The 17,029-nt window shown below is 35.3% G+C and overlaps 1 protein-coding gene across 13 annotated transcripts in view; it reads left to right on the forward strand.

The window, feature by feature from the left end:
- Positions 1-17,029, forward strand: part of LOC149774308 (E3 ubiquitin-protein ligase HUWE1-like) — a 292,364-nt gene that overhangs the window by 93,423 nt on the left and 181,912 nt on the right. For all 13 annotated transcript variants that reach the window (XM_089945481.1, XM_089945487.1, XM_089945485.1 and 10 more), the window contains exons 25-29: positions 4,471-4,719; positions 7,504-8,159; positions 9,354-9,476; positions 12,286-12,359; positions 14,059-14,216. In XM_089945481.1, the coding sequence (XP_089801607.1) occupies positions 4,471-4,719; positions 7,504-8,159; positions 9,354-9,476; positions 12,286-12,359; positions 14,059-14,216 (1,260 nt within the window). The remainder of the gene's footprint in view (positions 1-4,470; positions 4,720-7,503; positions 8,160-9,353; positions 9,477-12,285; positions 12,360-14,058; positions 14,217-17,029) is intronic.

Below are 17,029 nucleotides of genomic sequence, written 5' to 3' on the forward strand. Positions count from 1 at the left end.
TAGTGTGCCTACATATATGCATGTGACTTGTTATATTATTTATATGCTCACAAGATGGTATGCATTATGTTATGATGTCTGTATATCAAACTGTTACCAATTTTATTTCTGCATAAAAAACGTTGTGTACCATCTACAGTTACCAAAATTTGTGCATGGCTTGGACTTGTGGTTAAGGAAGAACTGACAATAGAAGTGATAAAATAAACACTGGGATTTTTACATTTTGCAGAAATACTTGGTTAAAAAAAAAATCTGATTATAATCTGGATATGCATTATATTGACATTAGCAGTTGATTACAATGAAAACTGTATAGAGGTCATGTGTTCAAAACTATTTTGTTTGACTTGTTACTTGCACACCCAGTGAGTTGGTCAGTGTAATAATAATATCCATAATCATTTAGGAACCATTATGTAACTGGCATATATAGGATGGTGATGCTGCAGAGTGTTTTCATGCAGTTGCAGTTCTCTTGCATTTCATGGTTGCTACAAACCACAGAATTTAAGCTAAATAAAGTGATCCTTCTACATCATTATTGCTCCATTTCGTGAATCTTAGTACTGATGATAACACAAGCTTCTGTAAAACAAAGCAAAAAAATTTGTACCCACGAAAATCAATGAGATCACAGTTTCTAGCTGGTCCAAAATGGAAATGGTGCTGATCTGACCTCCAGCATTGTTGCTAACATGGCTGCCATAAAAATCTTCCTGTAACTATTCTCTAATATGATGATCATAGTCTCCAAGTCTTGTTATGATGTAGAAAATAGTCCTGCTAGACATTGCTGCTGTATTGACCAACTCAAAAATCTTGTTGTTTGGTCCTCTTCCTGCATGAATAGTTGCTTTGATTTGGGATTTTATTGTAATAGCAGTAGTACATTGCCGGCTATTATTGCATTGCTGTATCCTTCTGGCTCAGGTTACCAGTCCAATGACATTGTTCCCTTCAGTTGTTGACTGGTAAATGGAGGTTGAGAAGAAGAAACATGTTCCCAGTCTGATACCTTAGTCTGCTTTCAACAGTTGGAATATCTTTCTTTTATTTCTTGGACTTTGTCCCTTTATGAACTTGTCACGTGCACTCATTGCTATGTCCATTTAGGCATCTTTGGACTATGCTGCTGTCAACTGTATAAAAGAAATTATGTTGCATTTGTTATTTTCTCACCAGTCCTTGGTTTAGTTTCATGTATCTGTGTCCATTTTTGTTGATTAAATATTTCATGTAATTTTTCATACATGAAAATATACCAATTTCAGAGTATGAAAATTAAGGTGTAAAAAAATTATTTTGTGACTACTGATCATATGAAATATACAGGGATTGTACTGGAACAAGGTAAATGGAACACATGATACTTGACAACCTAAATGTACTAACTGAAATTTGGGGCCCCAAGTGGCCGAGTGGTCTAAAGCGCTCTCCGTCACAGATCACTGCCATCTCACCTCTGTTTGCATGGATTCGAGTCTAGGGCTCGGCCAGTGTGGATATGTGAGAAAGCTTGCCGGTAGCTTCTCGTGGGTCGGTGGTTCTTTCCAGGGTTTTCTCGGGTTCTTCCTCCACCATTAATACTGGCCGCCATGTATAGCCTATCTTGTGCTGAAAAATGGTGTTAAACTCTAGAACAACAACTAACTGAAATTTTTTGTCTCATTCTTAATCTCCTGTTTTATTATTCATGGCCTCAATTACAAATTTCTGGGAAGTTAATAAACGTAAATCTTCTTATTAGAACTTTTATGTACGATGATTTTAAGAATCCCCACCCAACAAAAAAAAATAAAGTGCAGTGAACAAAAAATACATTTAAAAATTATTTTATTGCTAGATTATGTATGAAAATTAAAGGGTACAAAAAGTACATGAAAGAACTGTTGAAGTTGTGCTTCTTGTAGAGTTTGTCAGGGTAAGTATCTGTTACCTTTTTCTTGTTCTAGTTCATTGTTTTATATATACATTTCCTTTTGGCATTCAACAATACTTAAGGTATTGGCAAATGTGGACACAAAAAAGCAGCACAGAACACTCACACTCAATGAGGATCGGGATTTAGTTGGAAGTCGCCAGACCTGTAGTACCAGAAAATAAAGGTGATGTCTCTATCTTCTCAGAAGCAATCACTTCTAGGTGGGTGATATGCCACTTCCCAAAGTACAGAAGTCATTGATGCCACATCACTTGTTGATGATTGTACTTTGCGTTGTATGAAAGTAACCAGATTAAATGAGAGAGGTGTTTGTAGTTAGGAGGTCCCATGCTTGTCATGCCTCATATTGATAGCTGCCCTGTGGCCCAGAGATTTTGGTTCAGTGATCTCTCTTGATCTGTTGATGGGCCCAGGGAACAGCTGCTAAAGAAGGGTTTGCTGTCATAGCTCAGATGGTCCCTCTATAGAATGATCACTGTACCAGTTGATAGCTGGGCTATTTTCTCATAAGTGGAGAAGGCCAGTGGCGCAAATTAATATGAACAATCACATCTCACCTCTGAGTGGGTGGGAGTCTGGGCTCAACCAACATGTGTGAGAAATCTAGCCAGTAGCTTTTTGTGTTGTTTGTCGTTCTTCTCAGGGTCTTCTTGGGTTCTTCCTTCACCAGATATACTGGCTACTATGTATAACATATGATGTTCTGAAAAATTTGATTACACCAATATCATAGGGAGATTGCTCACTATCCACCATTAAGGCTGTAGAGAAGCTTAGTCTAACACTTGAGTTCTCTTGGGGCTCCACTATAAGGTTGGATCCTCATCTTTCAGAACTGATCAAGTACTTTGAGCTTGAAAGAATAGTCTGTCATTAATGCCAGGGTGGAACATCTTGCATGTTCCTTGTTCACTATCAATATGTCCTCATGAACCTATTAGTGAATCTGGCTTTGAAAATCTTGCCCAAGAAACAGTCTTCCTCCTCTACGTAATGTTGGCAAGGAAAAAGGATGAAAATCATGCATTGTCATTGGAAAGGGATGTTTGTGTTAGTGGTAAATGTAATTCAGTTTCTTTTTGCCAACCAGGGTTTCTGATAAAGAATTGGCTACTTTTGATAGCTCTTGTTCATATCGTAGTCCCCATTCTCCATTAACGTGCTGGGGATGTTCAGGATAGACTCCTTTATGCAATTAGAGCTCTTCAGTTCCATGTAGCAAATGAAGATGGAACAGAAGGGTTGTAACTATCTTTTGCAGCCTTTAAAATGTATTTTGTTTATTTTGGAAGTCATTATCACGAAATGGTTTGGTTGGACTATTAAATGAACTTGGCATTCTCTCACTGAGAGAGATCTCTATCACGAACAACACAGCTGACAAGGTCTGTGATGTTGCTGCATCTTGGGCTATTTGGAAGCATTCTTCTTTGGATAATGTCTTGAAAGCCACTTTCAGGTGTGCTCGCTCCAGTTTCTTGTCATTCCACCTTTTGATCAGTGTTGATCAGAGTGAAGGCATTTATGCATTAGTTCTAGCTGTGTCATCCCATCAGCTTGTCAAGCCAACCACTATTTGTCAGTAGAAGAAAGTCCTGCTTATCTTGGACAATCAGCCATCCAGAATATTAGCAAATTCAGCCATCCCATAGCAGCAGGTAATGTATTGCTGCTTTTAAATTTTAGTTTTTTTGAGGGTAAAACTAAGTATAAAAAAAAGATGTTCAAGGTGTCAGACTGGGGATCAGTTTTTTATAGACCTCCAGTTATTAATTGGGGGAAGAGTATTGTCCTTGGACTGGGACAAGCACTAGGAAAAGAATAAAGCAATGCAATAATAGCAGGTAAGTATTATATAATTAAAGTTTGTTTTACATCCCTCCCCAACACACATTAAAAGACAGATGACATGAAGGTGATAATGATCTGATCTCCACCAGTAAATGTTAATTGTGATAGTTGTCCTGAATAGATGGTTATATTTAGAGTTTTATCCTGAAGATTTCTTACAAGTATACTGATAGTCTTGCAATTACATTCAGATGATCTGACATGAACCATGGCTACCTGGCAAGTGGCTTAAAATTATTCATTGTTGCCTCCTGAAAGAATAGTTATGTTGACCTGGTGATTTGACATGCAGTGTGCCACTATTCCTTTGGCCTCTGACATTCAGTGCTAGTACTTTGATTAATCTATTACTGTTGACTAGTATCAGTTGGTGACATGAAAAGTTCTTAGTAGACAGAATTTATTTTATTCTGCTGTTTGCAATCACTGGAGCCAAGTTGCATTATACAGTATGCAAGGAATGTAAAACAGTTTTACAAGTCTTCCGTGCAGGGAAAATGTTGTTCAGAATCTATACATCATAATCAGTACATTTTTTTAGATACTGTCGGATTTTAAGGTAGCTGATAAAAAAAAAATGATGAAAAGTCTGCAACAGGGGAGTCAGGTCGACACTCTTGTTATGACACTAAACCATTGCATACATTAACTTTTTTTTTCTTTCAATATTCTAGACGCTGTCCAGAGAGCCCCAGGTGCTAAAGCAGGGTTTGCTCCAGCTGAATGAGGTCTTGGAGAAATTGAACCCACTTCATGAACCCCTAGAGTCCCCTGGTGGGTCAGTTTTGCTGAGGGAGTTGGCCACAGCCACTGTGACAAACCCAGACTCCACCCTGTCCCCCCAAGCAACCCCATTACTGCATGCGTTGTCTGCAGCTCATGCCTACATCATGATGTTTGTGCACGTCTGTAGAATTGGACAGGTTTGTGTGCTAGATTTTATAAAGTCTGTAAAAATTGCATATGTTAGTGCAAGTGATTTTGTTGAGGTTGGAATCATTTAGCTGTCTATTAAAATCTCTTTAAATGGGCATTCTTTTTATAATGGGATCTGCTTAGGACACTCAGTAGAAATTAATTTGTCAATTGCTCTTTAGTTTGGTTGTACAATATCCCTCAGTACTGAATTGTTTGAGAAAAGAAGTGAAAATTGCACTCTACGTTAAAATTGACCGTTTTTTTAAATATTGCACATAATAGATACACAAATACCGGTAACATTAAAAATTACACTTGTATTTCATAAGGTTTTTTTTTTTTAATGCAACACTTAGAAATGTTTTAAAAGTACTCGCCTTACGTGGCTCAACCATATACATGTATACTACAATTTTATATCCAGATTGTGAAAACCACAGATGTAGAATAGGTCACGGTTAATATACATTAAGTCTATAAAAACCACAAGCAACTTTATGCAAGTTTACACTCTCTAAAGTCTATAGTATTCACAAAACTTTGCAGTTTTTCTTTTTATTCTAATACTTTCTGTTTTCTTGTATTCATTTGTGAGCAGAACAGTCTCCTGTCAAGTTCATTTCCTGTTCAAGTGTTACTTGCTTAGAATATTAAGAAATATCTCCCAGTTCATTTATATCTCGGATGATCAGAGACAAGGGGTGCTTGGGATGGTGTTCAGTCCCTTGTCTGTCTGTCTGGCTGTTCTTTAGCATAAGTTTGTTATTGTTACACCTCCTAAGCGATTGGAAGGATTGGCATGAAACTTCACACACAATTATCCCATGGCCTAGTTGGGCCTAAATAAAAATGATGTCACTTGAACAACTAGTATGGCTGCCAGGTTATTCATGTTACTTCTCCAGAATGGATGGTCCTATCAGCATGGGGTTTCAAAGAGACTTCTTATGATGTCTGATTGATCTTAAATGAAAATGTATACTGACCAGTAATGCTACCACAGCAGCCATCTTGAAAATCTTGTTACGCTACTCCTCTTGAACAAAAAGTTGTATTGACATGGGGTTTTGACAGTTAGACTTTTACAATATCTAGTTAGTCCCCACTGAAGATTGTGGCAGGCATACATCTCATGTGGCTGCTGTGATGGTTTTCTGGTAGACATTGATATGGGTTTTTTGCCAAAAGACGAAATGAGTATAAAGCCAATCTGAAATCCATTATATGCACCACAGCAGCTAATTTGAAAATCAAATTTTTGCTGAAGAATATCAGATTTGCTATTTTACCTAGATGAGTATCAGTCCCCTTGAAGGACTTGTGGTTGATATCATGTGTTCAACTGCCCAATAAAAATTAATATCAGGGTTGGGTACCAAACCCATGACCATAACCAGTGCAACAAAACACTTAGTTTGTTGGGTGTGCCAGTCTTCCATTTTCATCTGCAACTGTTGTCAGTCAAGTCTGCCCCAATTACTCTGATCTGCATAAAGATTCATCGGATCTGTTATCAAATTTAAGAAATCCTTATCAGAGAATTCCTAAATAGTCTATAGGATTGGTAAACTACAGATTTGCTTTTAATTTCTGAAATACCACTATGATGACTAGTGTGTAGTATTCTCCAGCCAGCATGTACCTTTTAATATCAAGGCTCAAAATCACTTGTTGGTATATAGTCACACTTTCACAGCTCCAAGAATCTCCTCAATTTCAAAATCATTGTTATCATCAGCCAGTATTTACCAAGTGAAGTCATCCTTAAAGCTGTCTAAAATTTCAGGAAACATCTATGGGGTACCCATCGATCCTAGCAATCATTCAAATCATTTAATTGGATACCCTGATCAAAGGGAAATGGTATTAAATGTGAATCTGAGCTGCATTGTTGTGAGTTCATACATGCCAACCCCATGAGAGGTGTAAACATAATTATTACTAATGTAAGTGGCCAAAAAAGCATTATTGAGCATAAAAAGAGTAATCTATATATACATTTCATAATTACAAAAAAACTGTGAAAAACGTAGATTTATTTATGCTACTAATCTGTATCTGCAGTTACATTTTTTGTCACATTGGCTAAATCTGTATGGATTAGTATGAGAGTATAGACCAAAATCAGACTGAATAAATATGCATAAAACTCGATTTGAGTAGTCTACATGTCAGACTTTCACTAAATGGCTGTGAAGTCCACAAATGACAAATGCTGTACCAATTCACTGTCGAGTTCTTCTTGCAAAATTTGTAAAGTGGTATTGATCTGTCCCTTTCCTAATGCATGTTTTAAAATCCCTCTCCTCGAACATTTTCAGTCATAACTATTGTTGGTGTTGTTTGATGTTTGTATTGACCAAGTTGCTTTAGACACTTTATCTGGCCTAACTGTTTTTTACAGGGTCAAAGCGGTACAAGTCTTCTTAATGGTAGGTTTGCAAACCAAAAAGGTACTGCACACTTTACATTTTGCTAGCAAAAATTGTGCAGTAAAATTCCAGTCTGTTTTAAAAGATGAGACTATTGACATGCTTTGTTTTGTTTTTACTGGGGGTTGGGGTGCATGTCTTTTATGATGCAGAAGCAATAAAGCTCTTTATTGTCCATTCAGAAATATTTAAGTTTTCATCATATCAGTTAATCATTGATTAATTTTAAAAATGTCATTATTCATCACTTTAAAAAAAAAATTTAATTTACCATTCATTAGAAATGTCATAATTATTTTCAGGAAATGTAATGACCTTGAGGAAGAGAGTCAACTAATTGAATTTTGTGTATTTCAGACTGACATAAGGACAATATCTGTGAACCATTGGGGTTCTGAATTAGGACTTCAGGTGTTAAGTGGATTGAGTAAGTTGTACACTTCATTAGTGTGGGAAAGTACAGTTCTACTGGCCCTTTGTAGTGATGACATTCTTCCACCAGGATGTGACTTTGGACGAGCAGACATGGAGAAATTGCTACCAAAAGATTTCAAGCCAGAGAAGGAGACTAAAGATGAGGATGGTGTAGGCAGCACACTGATAAGAAGCACAGGGGAGATGGGAAGTAATGGTGTTAGTCATGCCATGGAATCTCTTACCACATCAGAAACAAATGAGACCCCAATGGAAGTGACTAGTGATTCTCAACAAAGTGGAGGAGACAAAGATAGTAAGAAATCCAAAATGTCTCCAACTCTTCAAGCACAGGTGAAACAAATTAAACCACTTTTGTCAGTTTCATCGAGACTGGGCAGAGCTCTGGCCGAATTATTTGGGCTTTTGGTCAAGCTATCTGTAGGAACTCGTGTTAGACAGAGGGCCAGTCAGATGTTACCCCCAACTCCCGTTACACCAACTCCTGCAGCTCAGGCTGTAGCTAAGGCTTTAACCAAGCTTCTTGCGGATGGATTATCATGGACACCGCCAGATTATTCTCCAGTGCCAAAGTTGAGGTAAGCACATTGTAATTGTCTGATAGGTCTGGAAGCAGATCTTAGCTTCAAGCTTCTTTGGACTAGGATTTTAAATTATCACGTATATCAAGTATTTTTTATGCATATAATTTCTTTGGTGACAGAAATGTTGATATATTCCAGATTTATTAGCTGTAGTGAAGTATGGACAATGTTTGATATATTTAATGTTCAGATCAAAGCTGAGAAGGTTATGAATGGCTTGCCCTTGTGCTAAGGGGGAAAAAAAATTGTGTTTATTTTGGGATCAGAGGTTAAGATCACTGTGATTGAACGAAGACAGATGATTTCCTCACAATGGAGGGCAGTCCATTTAGTATATACTCATGAAGGGGGGAGGGGGGTTAACCTAAATACATATGTTTGCATATGTGGGGGGGTCTACTGATAATGTACATACACATAGGAAACGGGGGTCGGGTGAGACCGATAATAATTTGTCTAATATGTAACCTGTTTGACTGGGTTCAGTTGGCGTTTGAATTTTAGTGGACACAACAAAGTTACGCAGCATTTTTCTTTCATGCAGTCAGACATTCAACATTGGTGGACTATCTATTTTATTAAACACTTTAATAATATTCATCCTTAATCGTTTCTGCATGGATTAAATAAAGACCGTTCTGTAGAGGGGTGGGGGTGGGTATAAAAAAGCATGCATGTGTACAGGGACGGGGAGGGTCAAGCTTTGCCAGATTTTTGCATACATACTAAATGGATGAACCTGACTAACCATTTTCAAGATTTCTGCTATCAGTGCTTCCACAATGTTGTGTCAGCAGCAATTCCAGAACCAAAAATGACAAATTTTATAGTAAATTAAATAATTATTTTCTTAGATTGTTTTAATATAAAGTTTGGCCACTGCTGGTGTTTGTGGGATTTGGCATAAATCCCTCTATCCAAAGGGAGACAACTCATCTTTCATCAGGTCTTGGCATGCAGACTTGCTAAGGTACTATTGTTAAAACAAGCCAATACACCATTAGGTTTATTTTTTAGCTGTTGCAGGTTGTCTTTGCAAGGTAGACATATTTTAATGTATAATGATCAGGCAAGTATTGTTTAAAAAGATCTCAAATTCAGTTGGCATCGCTAATTTTCTTTTTAAAAGATGTATTTTTTAATGAACCATGGTGCATGAACACTCAGTTTTAAATTTTCCTTTTGCAGGTTGACGTTCCTAGTTTGTTCAGTTGGATTCACATCCCCCATGTTATTCAGTGATGTAAAACAACCCTATCATTTAATGCTGCAAAAGTTTGTTTCCTCTGGTGGCCAGGAAGCTCTGTTCAAGTGAGTTATGGTTCATGAAAATTTATTAGTCTAGGACAGGTGAAAATGATGACAGAAATGCAGCTTTATGTATATCTGATTACAAATGTGGCAGAGGCATTTAGTGTTGACAGTCTTTCCATTCATCTGGTTAACTTTTTTGTTAGTTTAATTTTAAGATACCATGCTGGGGCAATCATGTTCCATAACAGGCTTTTTGATTGTTTTTAGTTTAGGCAAGAAACATGTGTAACTTAAGTTACTGTTCATAGTTCTCTGAAACCCTTTGCACTTTGAATAAGTATATGGTACGAGGCCTGTCCATACATGCCAGCCATTGTGCTTTTGGCATAATCATTACGCTTTTTTTTCACCAAATTATGTTTTCAGCTAGACTGGATATGGATTACATTTTTTTACTAAATTAAAATAAAAACAAATAGTTGTGTTTGTCTTTTTGTTATCATCTCGGGTTGTTGTTGTTGGCATGTATGCATGTTCAGCGTTCAGTTAACATTTTCCTCTTACCATTCTGGAAGCTTTTTCTCATTTGATTCTTGAACAGACTTTGAATATACACTTGCATCATCAAGATTATAGACAAGTTCGAAAATGAGTATGCTGTTTGCATAGTAATAAGGTGATAATGCATCAGATTGACTGTGCTTCTTGGTAGTCAATAGTTCACATTTCTAATACAGCTCAGATCAAACTTGATATAAATGTGTATATCCTCAAGTTTGATAACATAAGAGATCCAAGCATTTTAATGAGGTGATCTTGCATGTGATGGACTGAGCTCATTACCATTCTGGAATCCATTTTTCTAATTCAGTTTTTTTCACCTTGGAATATTTTCTTCAGTATGTTATATTTATCGCTTTTGAATTTAACTCTTTAAGTGGTATCATATTGTCAGTATTAAATTATTTAAGCCCAACAACGTACATACATGGATTTCATACTTGAAATATATGCCTAAAACTTAAAGATCTCGGACATATTTGATAATGGGCATGACATCTATTACCAAGGTGACTTTTCATTCAAATAATCTTGTAGAAGCATCTGATTAATATTATTACCATTCTAGAAACCATATTTCCGATTTGTTTTTAATTGGATGAATATATGCTTGTATCATCAAGGTTCGGGATGAGTTGAACAGTGAGAACAATCTTGAGATTATTAATAAGGTGATCATGCATCTGATAGACTGAATTTTGTTGCCACTTCAGACCATACTTTTGGACTAGATTTTAATCAGCTTGGAATATAGGCTTATGTCAAGATTTCACAAAAATTCAATATTGATTGTGAGCCATGCTTATTAATGAGGTGATCTTGGATCTCATTGGCTGGATTTGATGAAACATGATATTATCTTGAATTGATATAAAGTGAACTTGAAAAATACCCAAATCCCTGTGAATTTCAGATAGAATGATCTGAATTTGTAGTCTACAGATTAAAGCTTTGCCTGTCAGTGTAAATTTTAAAGATTTTGGATGACGTTTGTTATAGGCAAATAACTATGTATATTGATTATGCTTTTGTCTATAGAAATAATTTGTATCTGACTATTGTGAAATTAGATAACTAACATGATATAAAGTTTGAGAGGTAGTTTTGCATAGGTTGTGTTCTTACAAATATGGTGTAAGTATGATTAGTGAAATGGTCAGCTGTTAATTGGGCCTCTTGTTAAGTGCTTCTGGCTGTAAGACCAAATGAGTTGATGGCATGGCTCTTCATATGACATCTCAAAAACAATTCAACATAATTTAACATGATTTTAGAGAAGTCATTTTGGCATAAGGGATTCTTAATTATTTTAAAATTGTACAAATGATGCCAATTTGTCATAAGATATAGCAGCTAAAGCTAAAAATTGAAAAACCTTGAATAACTTCTAAATAACCGCATTTCAAAAAGTAACCAAATTCAGCAGAAAGTATTCTATGTTTAATGCCTTGTGTACAGATGATTAGTTTTGGCATGAAATTTGCTGTTGTCTCGTCAGTACAAAAATGTGTACACTGAATCACAAAAAAAATAATACAGTACAGAATTTGACCCAACTTTGACACAAAGCATCCTGGCATAGAGGCCTTTCAATATCAGACAAATACTGTTGATTGCAGTCATGAATGAATAAAGGTACAAAACTAGACAAACCTTGAAATAGTTATGTTCATGACATGTATTGAACAGCATTGGAGATATTTCTACATAAAGTATCCTTGTGATTATTTGGCTGTTAGGCTCACATCAGCCAGGTGAGTGATCTCCAGTCAATTTTTGCCTATTGTGTAAATTAATTATAGTAAATTATGAAATTTTTTTTTTGCCAGCATATACCAATATACTGTTGTTTAATGTTACACAAATCTGCTAGGTACTAAACAAAATTTTAATGTTAGAAATATTTTACTTGTGCTTTTTGTAGAGATAGGGAAATAGAGTTGAACGAGTCATCATACCTGGGAGAGGCTTGAATACAAAGAGAACTGTTACTGCATCAGCCTATTTCATTCTTAATAGAGAGTTTTAAGCTTGTAAATAAATTTGAAAGTTAACCGAGACCACAGGTTTTACAAACTGACATCTTTTTTAAATTGTATAGTTTTATTAATACAGTTATTGGAATGGACATGCATGATGATTATATCTGACAAGCATAAATCTGAACTTATCTTGTTGATGTGACTTTCTGATATTTTGGCCATAACCAAATAGAAAATGTCCAATAAATCTGGGAAGATTTAAAGCATGTTAGATCTTTTGGTTGTGAGAATTTCACAAGTTTCATATTCTTTTATAATAACAGGGCATTTGAGTGGGCCCTTTCCATGGAAGGTAAAGTGCATCTTGATGAAGGACTGGAGCACCCTGATCTGCCAGGCAAGTATTCTCAAAAGATGTTGTCTCCTTCTCTCTTAAAGATATACTGATTTTGTTTTGAAAATCAATTTGGTCTTCATTAAATTTATCATTCAATTACAGCATGTAAACATTTTATGTTATCTTTTCTCCATAAAGAATGCTAAATGTATAATTTGTTGGTTTCTGGTATCATGAATATTCATGCATAAGAAACTAGATTATATTGAAATGAAAATTGTCAGCAAAGTAGAAATTGTCAATTTTTAAATTTCTGTTTATGTACAAGAAGCTAGAACCTTGAATTTCTTCTTCAAACCTTCCATTCCATTTCAAATAGAAATTGCATGTGCCCCATGTGTTGATGTGGAGAATGAACTCTTTTTCTCTATATTGTCAAACGGGGCACACAGAAAACTTCTGGTTTCCACAGGTGTTGGTTGATACATCAGCTAGTGCCCACTATGAACCAGAGACATAGTAAGTTGAATACATGGTTTGTTGTTTGCAAACAGTTCCATTTGGACATGGAAATGTTTGGAGCCAGAGGATTTCAAGTCTTTCTTGAGTGTCTCGGCAAACATTTGCATGCACCAAACTATGTATGATCATTAATAAGAAGATAAATTAATTTTCTCTCCGAGACCTATGAAATGGAGATTCTTAAGCACAGGCATCAGTATTCGCCCCATTTGTTCACATACCAGTTTTATTGTATTTTATTGGTCCCTGGAAAATTGTGGTACTTCAAATCAGATACATCTCTGTCATCAATAAAATGGGCCTGTTGCTAAGAATAAACCCAGTAAATGCCATGGAGTTTGGCATTTAATTACCCCTAGGTAAATTTTCATTCTAGATCAATTTTAACGATGTAACATCAGTATAGATTCACAGGTGCATCCTGCAAAACATGTCTTGTAATGGCCACCATTTTAGAATATCCAGTAGTCAATCATATCACAAGTAATCTTATTAAAAGAATGGCCATAAGATTTGTTGCAGGTGCCAGCTGTGTTGATTACCATTAACATAGTTGTTTATATCAGTGATTTTGGTAGGAATTTCATTTTGAATAAAAGAATTTTAAGACAGGATTGTATCCATATCTTTTGTCTTTTGTTTTTTGTTTTTTTATTTGTTGTTATTGCCACCATCCTACTCACCCACCAACTCAACCCCCTCTGGCTTAATGGACAGACTACAAGTAAAATTCCAGAATTGCTTCATAAAAATGTATTAATCTTCAACAAGTATGAGTCATTATTTGTTGTTTGCCTCATTATTCTTTATGTATTGTACCAAAAATTGTGTATTTTGATACATTACAATTCTTAGTACAGGTATATCATTTATGTCCATGTTAGATTGCAGCTGATGTCACAAAATCACACACATCAAGCCATTTAAAATCAGCCTGTGTAATAGTGATGATTAAGAAATCGTCATAGTTATTTTGATTTTTGTAGTGTTGTTACTTGCACTTTGTTTATACTGACTTTGTTTATGACTTGTTTATGAATTACATGTAGGCAAGTGATGTGGCAGAGATGCAGTCTCATTCTGAATATAAAGATATTTTACATGTATGAATGCATGCGTGTTTATATCATCAGGCTCACATTGTGTATATTTACTGATCATTTTTCAAAATGTTTTGTACAAATATGTTATTTTAATTTTTCTCCTCATTTCTTGATAATGTCACTATTTTTTCAAGGTGGAACAGGAGAATTTTTGGATGCTTGGTTGATGTTGATAGAGAAAATGGTGAACCCCAAGACAGTGTTAGAAACCCCACATACGCTCCCTGCCAAGTCTAGTCAGGCCAACTTCATGCCATTTGATCCAGTTGCATACCTAATCAAAACACAGAAGGTAAACAGCATTTCTGTTCAGTTATTGAATGGCAGAACTTGAGCAGTCACTGATGTGAATATCAGGCAGTATATATATCTGTTCATAGTAACACTCACATTCTTTTTTTATATTCATGCGTTGCAAACAGACCCTGAAATGGATCATTTACATTACCCTTTGATCAGGAACCTTCATATATTGTCCTCAATATCTTATATTTTAATATTCGTTGATTGTACAACACTTTTCTTACATAAATCATGGCATGAACAGCCTTCAAATTTGTACAAAACATGCTGAACTGCCATTGAATATTCTGCCCTTACTGAAAGTAGTAAAAATCTTATAAACAACTTGTACAAAAAACTGAACTGATAAATTGTACAAAAAGCAGTGTTAGAAAAATCCATTTCCTGGAGGCCCAGTACAATTAAACTTAATGCAGAGGAACCTTTTTTTCCCAACATGAAGGCCTCCTCATGCAGCTGAAAAATACTGTAAAAAATTATCATGTTGAAAAATAAAAAGGAAAAATTTATATTTGTTCTGGACACTACATTTGATTATTAAGTTTCCCTCTATTCGAATATATACGTCAGGGTGCCTGAATTGTCTCCATATAATCATGTAGTTGAGTGTTAGGTGCTTTCTATCATTAAGAAATCACACCAATCTACATACTGCCAAACTGAGTAAACCCTTAAAGAAACAATGCTGTTGCATCTTTCATTTCTTGACATGATATACAGAATGCCTATGATCCTGCATTACATTTTTGGTTGTTCCTTTAAAATATGGACACTCACTGTAGAACATGTGACATTTGTTTCTGTTGGTTAACTTGAGTTAAAGGAACATGCTAAGTATACAGGTTCTTATTGTTGTTGCATGCTATATTGGCTTGTTTGGTAATGGCTAAGCAAAAATCTCACCTGAAAAGCTTACCTGACAGTTAAGGCACAAAAGTAATGGTATCAAATTAACACCAAAATGAACCATACAGTTTTCAACTCAAATAAATACAAAACTTGGCCATATGTGGGCAGCTAATAGAAAGCTGATGAATAACAAGACGCCATAAAAAATTGTTCCATTGTCATTGATTTGTTGATCTCGGATTAAATAAGTGTTAACATGTGGTACTTTTCATTAGCAGGTCTACTAGTGCAAGTTCAAAGTACTGTATGCAAGTGGGACTATCAATGACAAAAGTTGTTTAATAATTTTGATTAGAGCATTTATGTGGGCAAAGGGCAGAACATTTACAGGAAAACCAGAAAAATCTGCTATGCAACTAAATTTTCAGTTCTGGATATTTTTCTACCCCTGGAAAGTATCATGGCAGGAAAATCATTCCAGTTGGTACAAACAGTGTTGATCATCCTTCAAATATGCACATCATTACTAAAACCAAAAATAAGCCTGTTGCAAAGAGAAACAAAATAAATGAACATGTAAACAACTTTTTTCAAGACTGCTAGAGTTTGACCAAACTTGACATCCTACTGGCACAAAGCTCTTTTTTGTTGTTTTACAAATGAAGCAGATTCATCATCAATGTGCTGCTTTTAGTGAAAATAGAAACCTCTTAAAGTGACTTAATAGAAATCTCTAAACTGAATTTTACCATGCTTGTACAGAAGATGCCAATATGATATCAAACAAGGTCACTGCTGCTCAAAAATAGAAAATTATTTGCAAATTTGCCTTCTGATGCAGTAGAAGTCCCCATGATGAGGACTGTTGAAAATCACAGGTTTTTGGTTATGCTGAGCTCATCACCATGCAGAATAAAATAATCGCTTTGGTTGATGGGGTGCCAATTTTCATAGGCAAACTAGACCTTGAATTTTCAAGTTGCAATAAAATATGGATCAAGCGCCCCACTACCACTATAATTTATTTTTCTAAATCAAGTTATATTTATATATATGACATGTTAATGCAAGATGAGGAACAATAGAAACTGATTGTAATTTAATTTGCATTGAGAATTTCTTTAACTTGCAAAGCCATAAACTAATATATTGACTAGGTTGCTGTAGTCATTAATGCAAAAGTTAATCAAAATTTGTTTCCATTAGTTCAGAAAACACTTGTTAAATCCATTTACAATAATGAATACTCAATTAATCTTTGTATAGTCCAGTGAAATTTGAATTTTTTTATATTTTTCTTTAAGTGCTGTCACATATTCTTGAATACCATTAGTTGTTTATTAATGAAAGTATCCAATGTATTAATTATGTAGGCACTTTCAATTAGACATTAATGCTGAAAAGATAGATTAATGTGAAAACATTTATATTGTCCAATGTAAATGTTTGTGGTTTTATGAACAAAAGGTTTTAATTTGGCTGAACACCAGTATTGCTTATTATCCTATTGAGCAAATGGAATGGGAGAGAACAGTGTTAATACTAATACATTTCATAAATATAACTAACTGCTGAATAAACAATCAGCGGATCAGTCCGACTTTCTCAGCCAATTTTGAATGTATCCATCCACTGGAAACCTTGCCATGAGTGGAGATAATCCATAAGGCATTTTTTTTCTTCCAATGTCAATTGAGACAATAAAATAGAACAACTCTGTCTCTCTCTTCTGATATATTTAATTATCTCTCACTTATAATGAAAACCACTCATGAATGCATGCTTCGAGTCCTTGGAGAATTTTACTGAAAAACTAAATTGGGACCAGTGTGTCATACAGTTGGCACAGAGGTATGATGCCATTTCCTTTAAATAAGACTGCAGCCTCTCCCAGCGTTGTGATTGAAACATCAAAAAGTGTGTTAATGCCTTCTATTCACACTGACCAATTAC

Source organism: Sinohyriopsis cumingii, unplaced genomic scaffold (genome assembly GCF_028554795.1).
Source record: "Sinohyriopsis cumingii isolate HCF-2022 unplaced genomic scaffold, ASM2855479v2 utg000349l, whole genome shotgun sequence".
NCBI lineage: Eukaryota > Metazoa > Mollusca > Bivalvia > Unionida > Unionidae > Sinohyriopsis > Sinohyriopsis cumingii.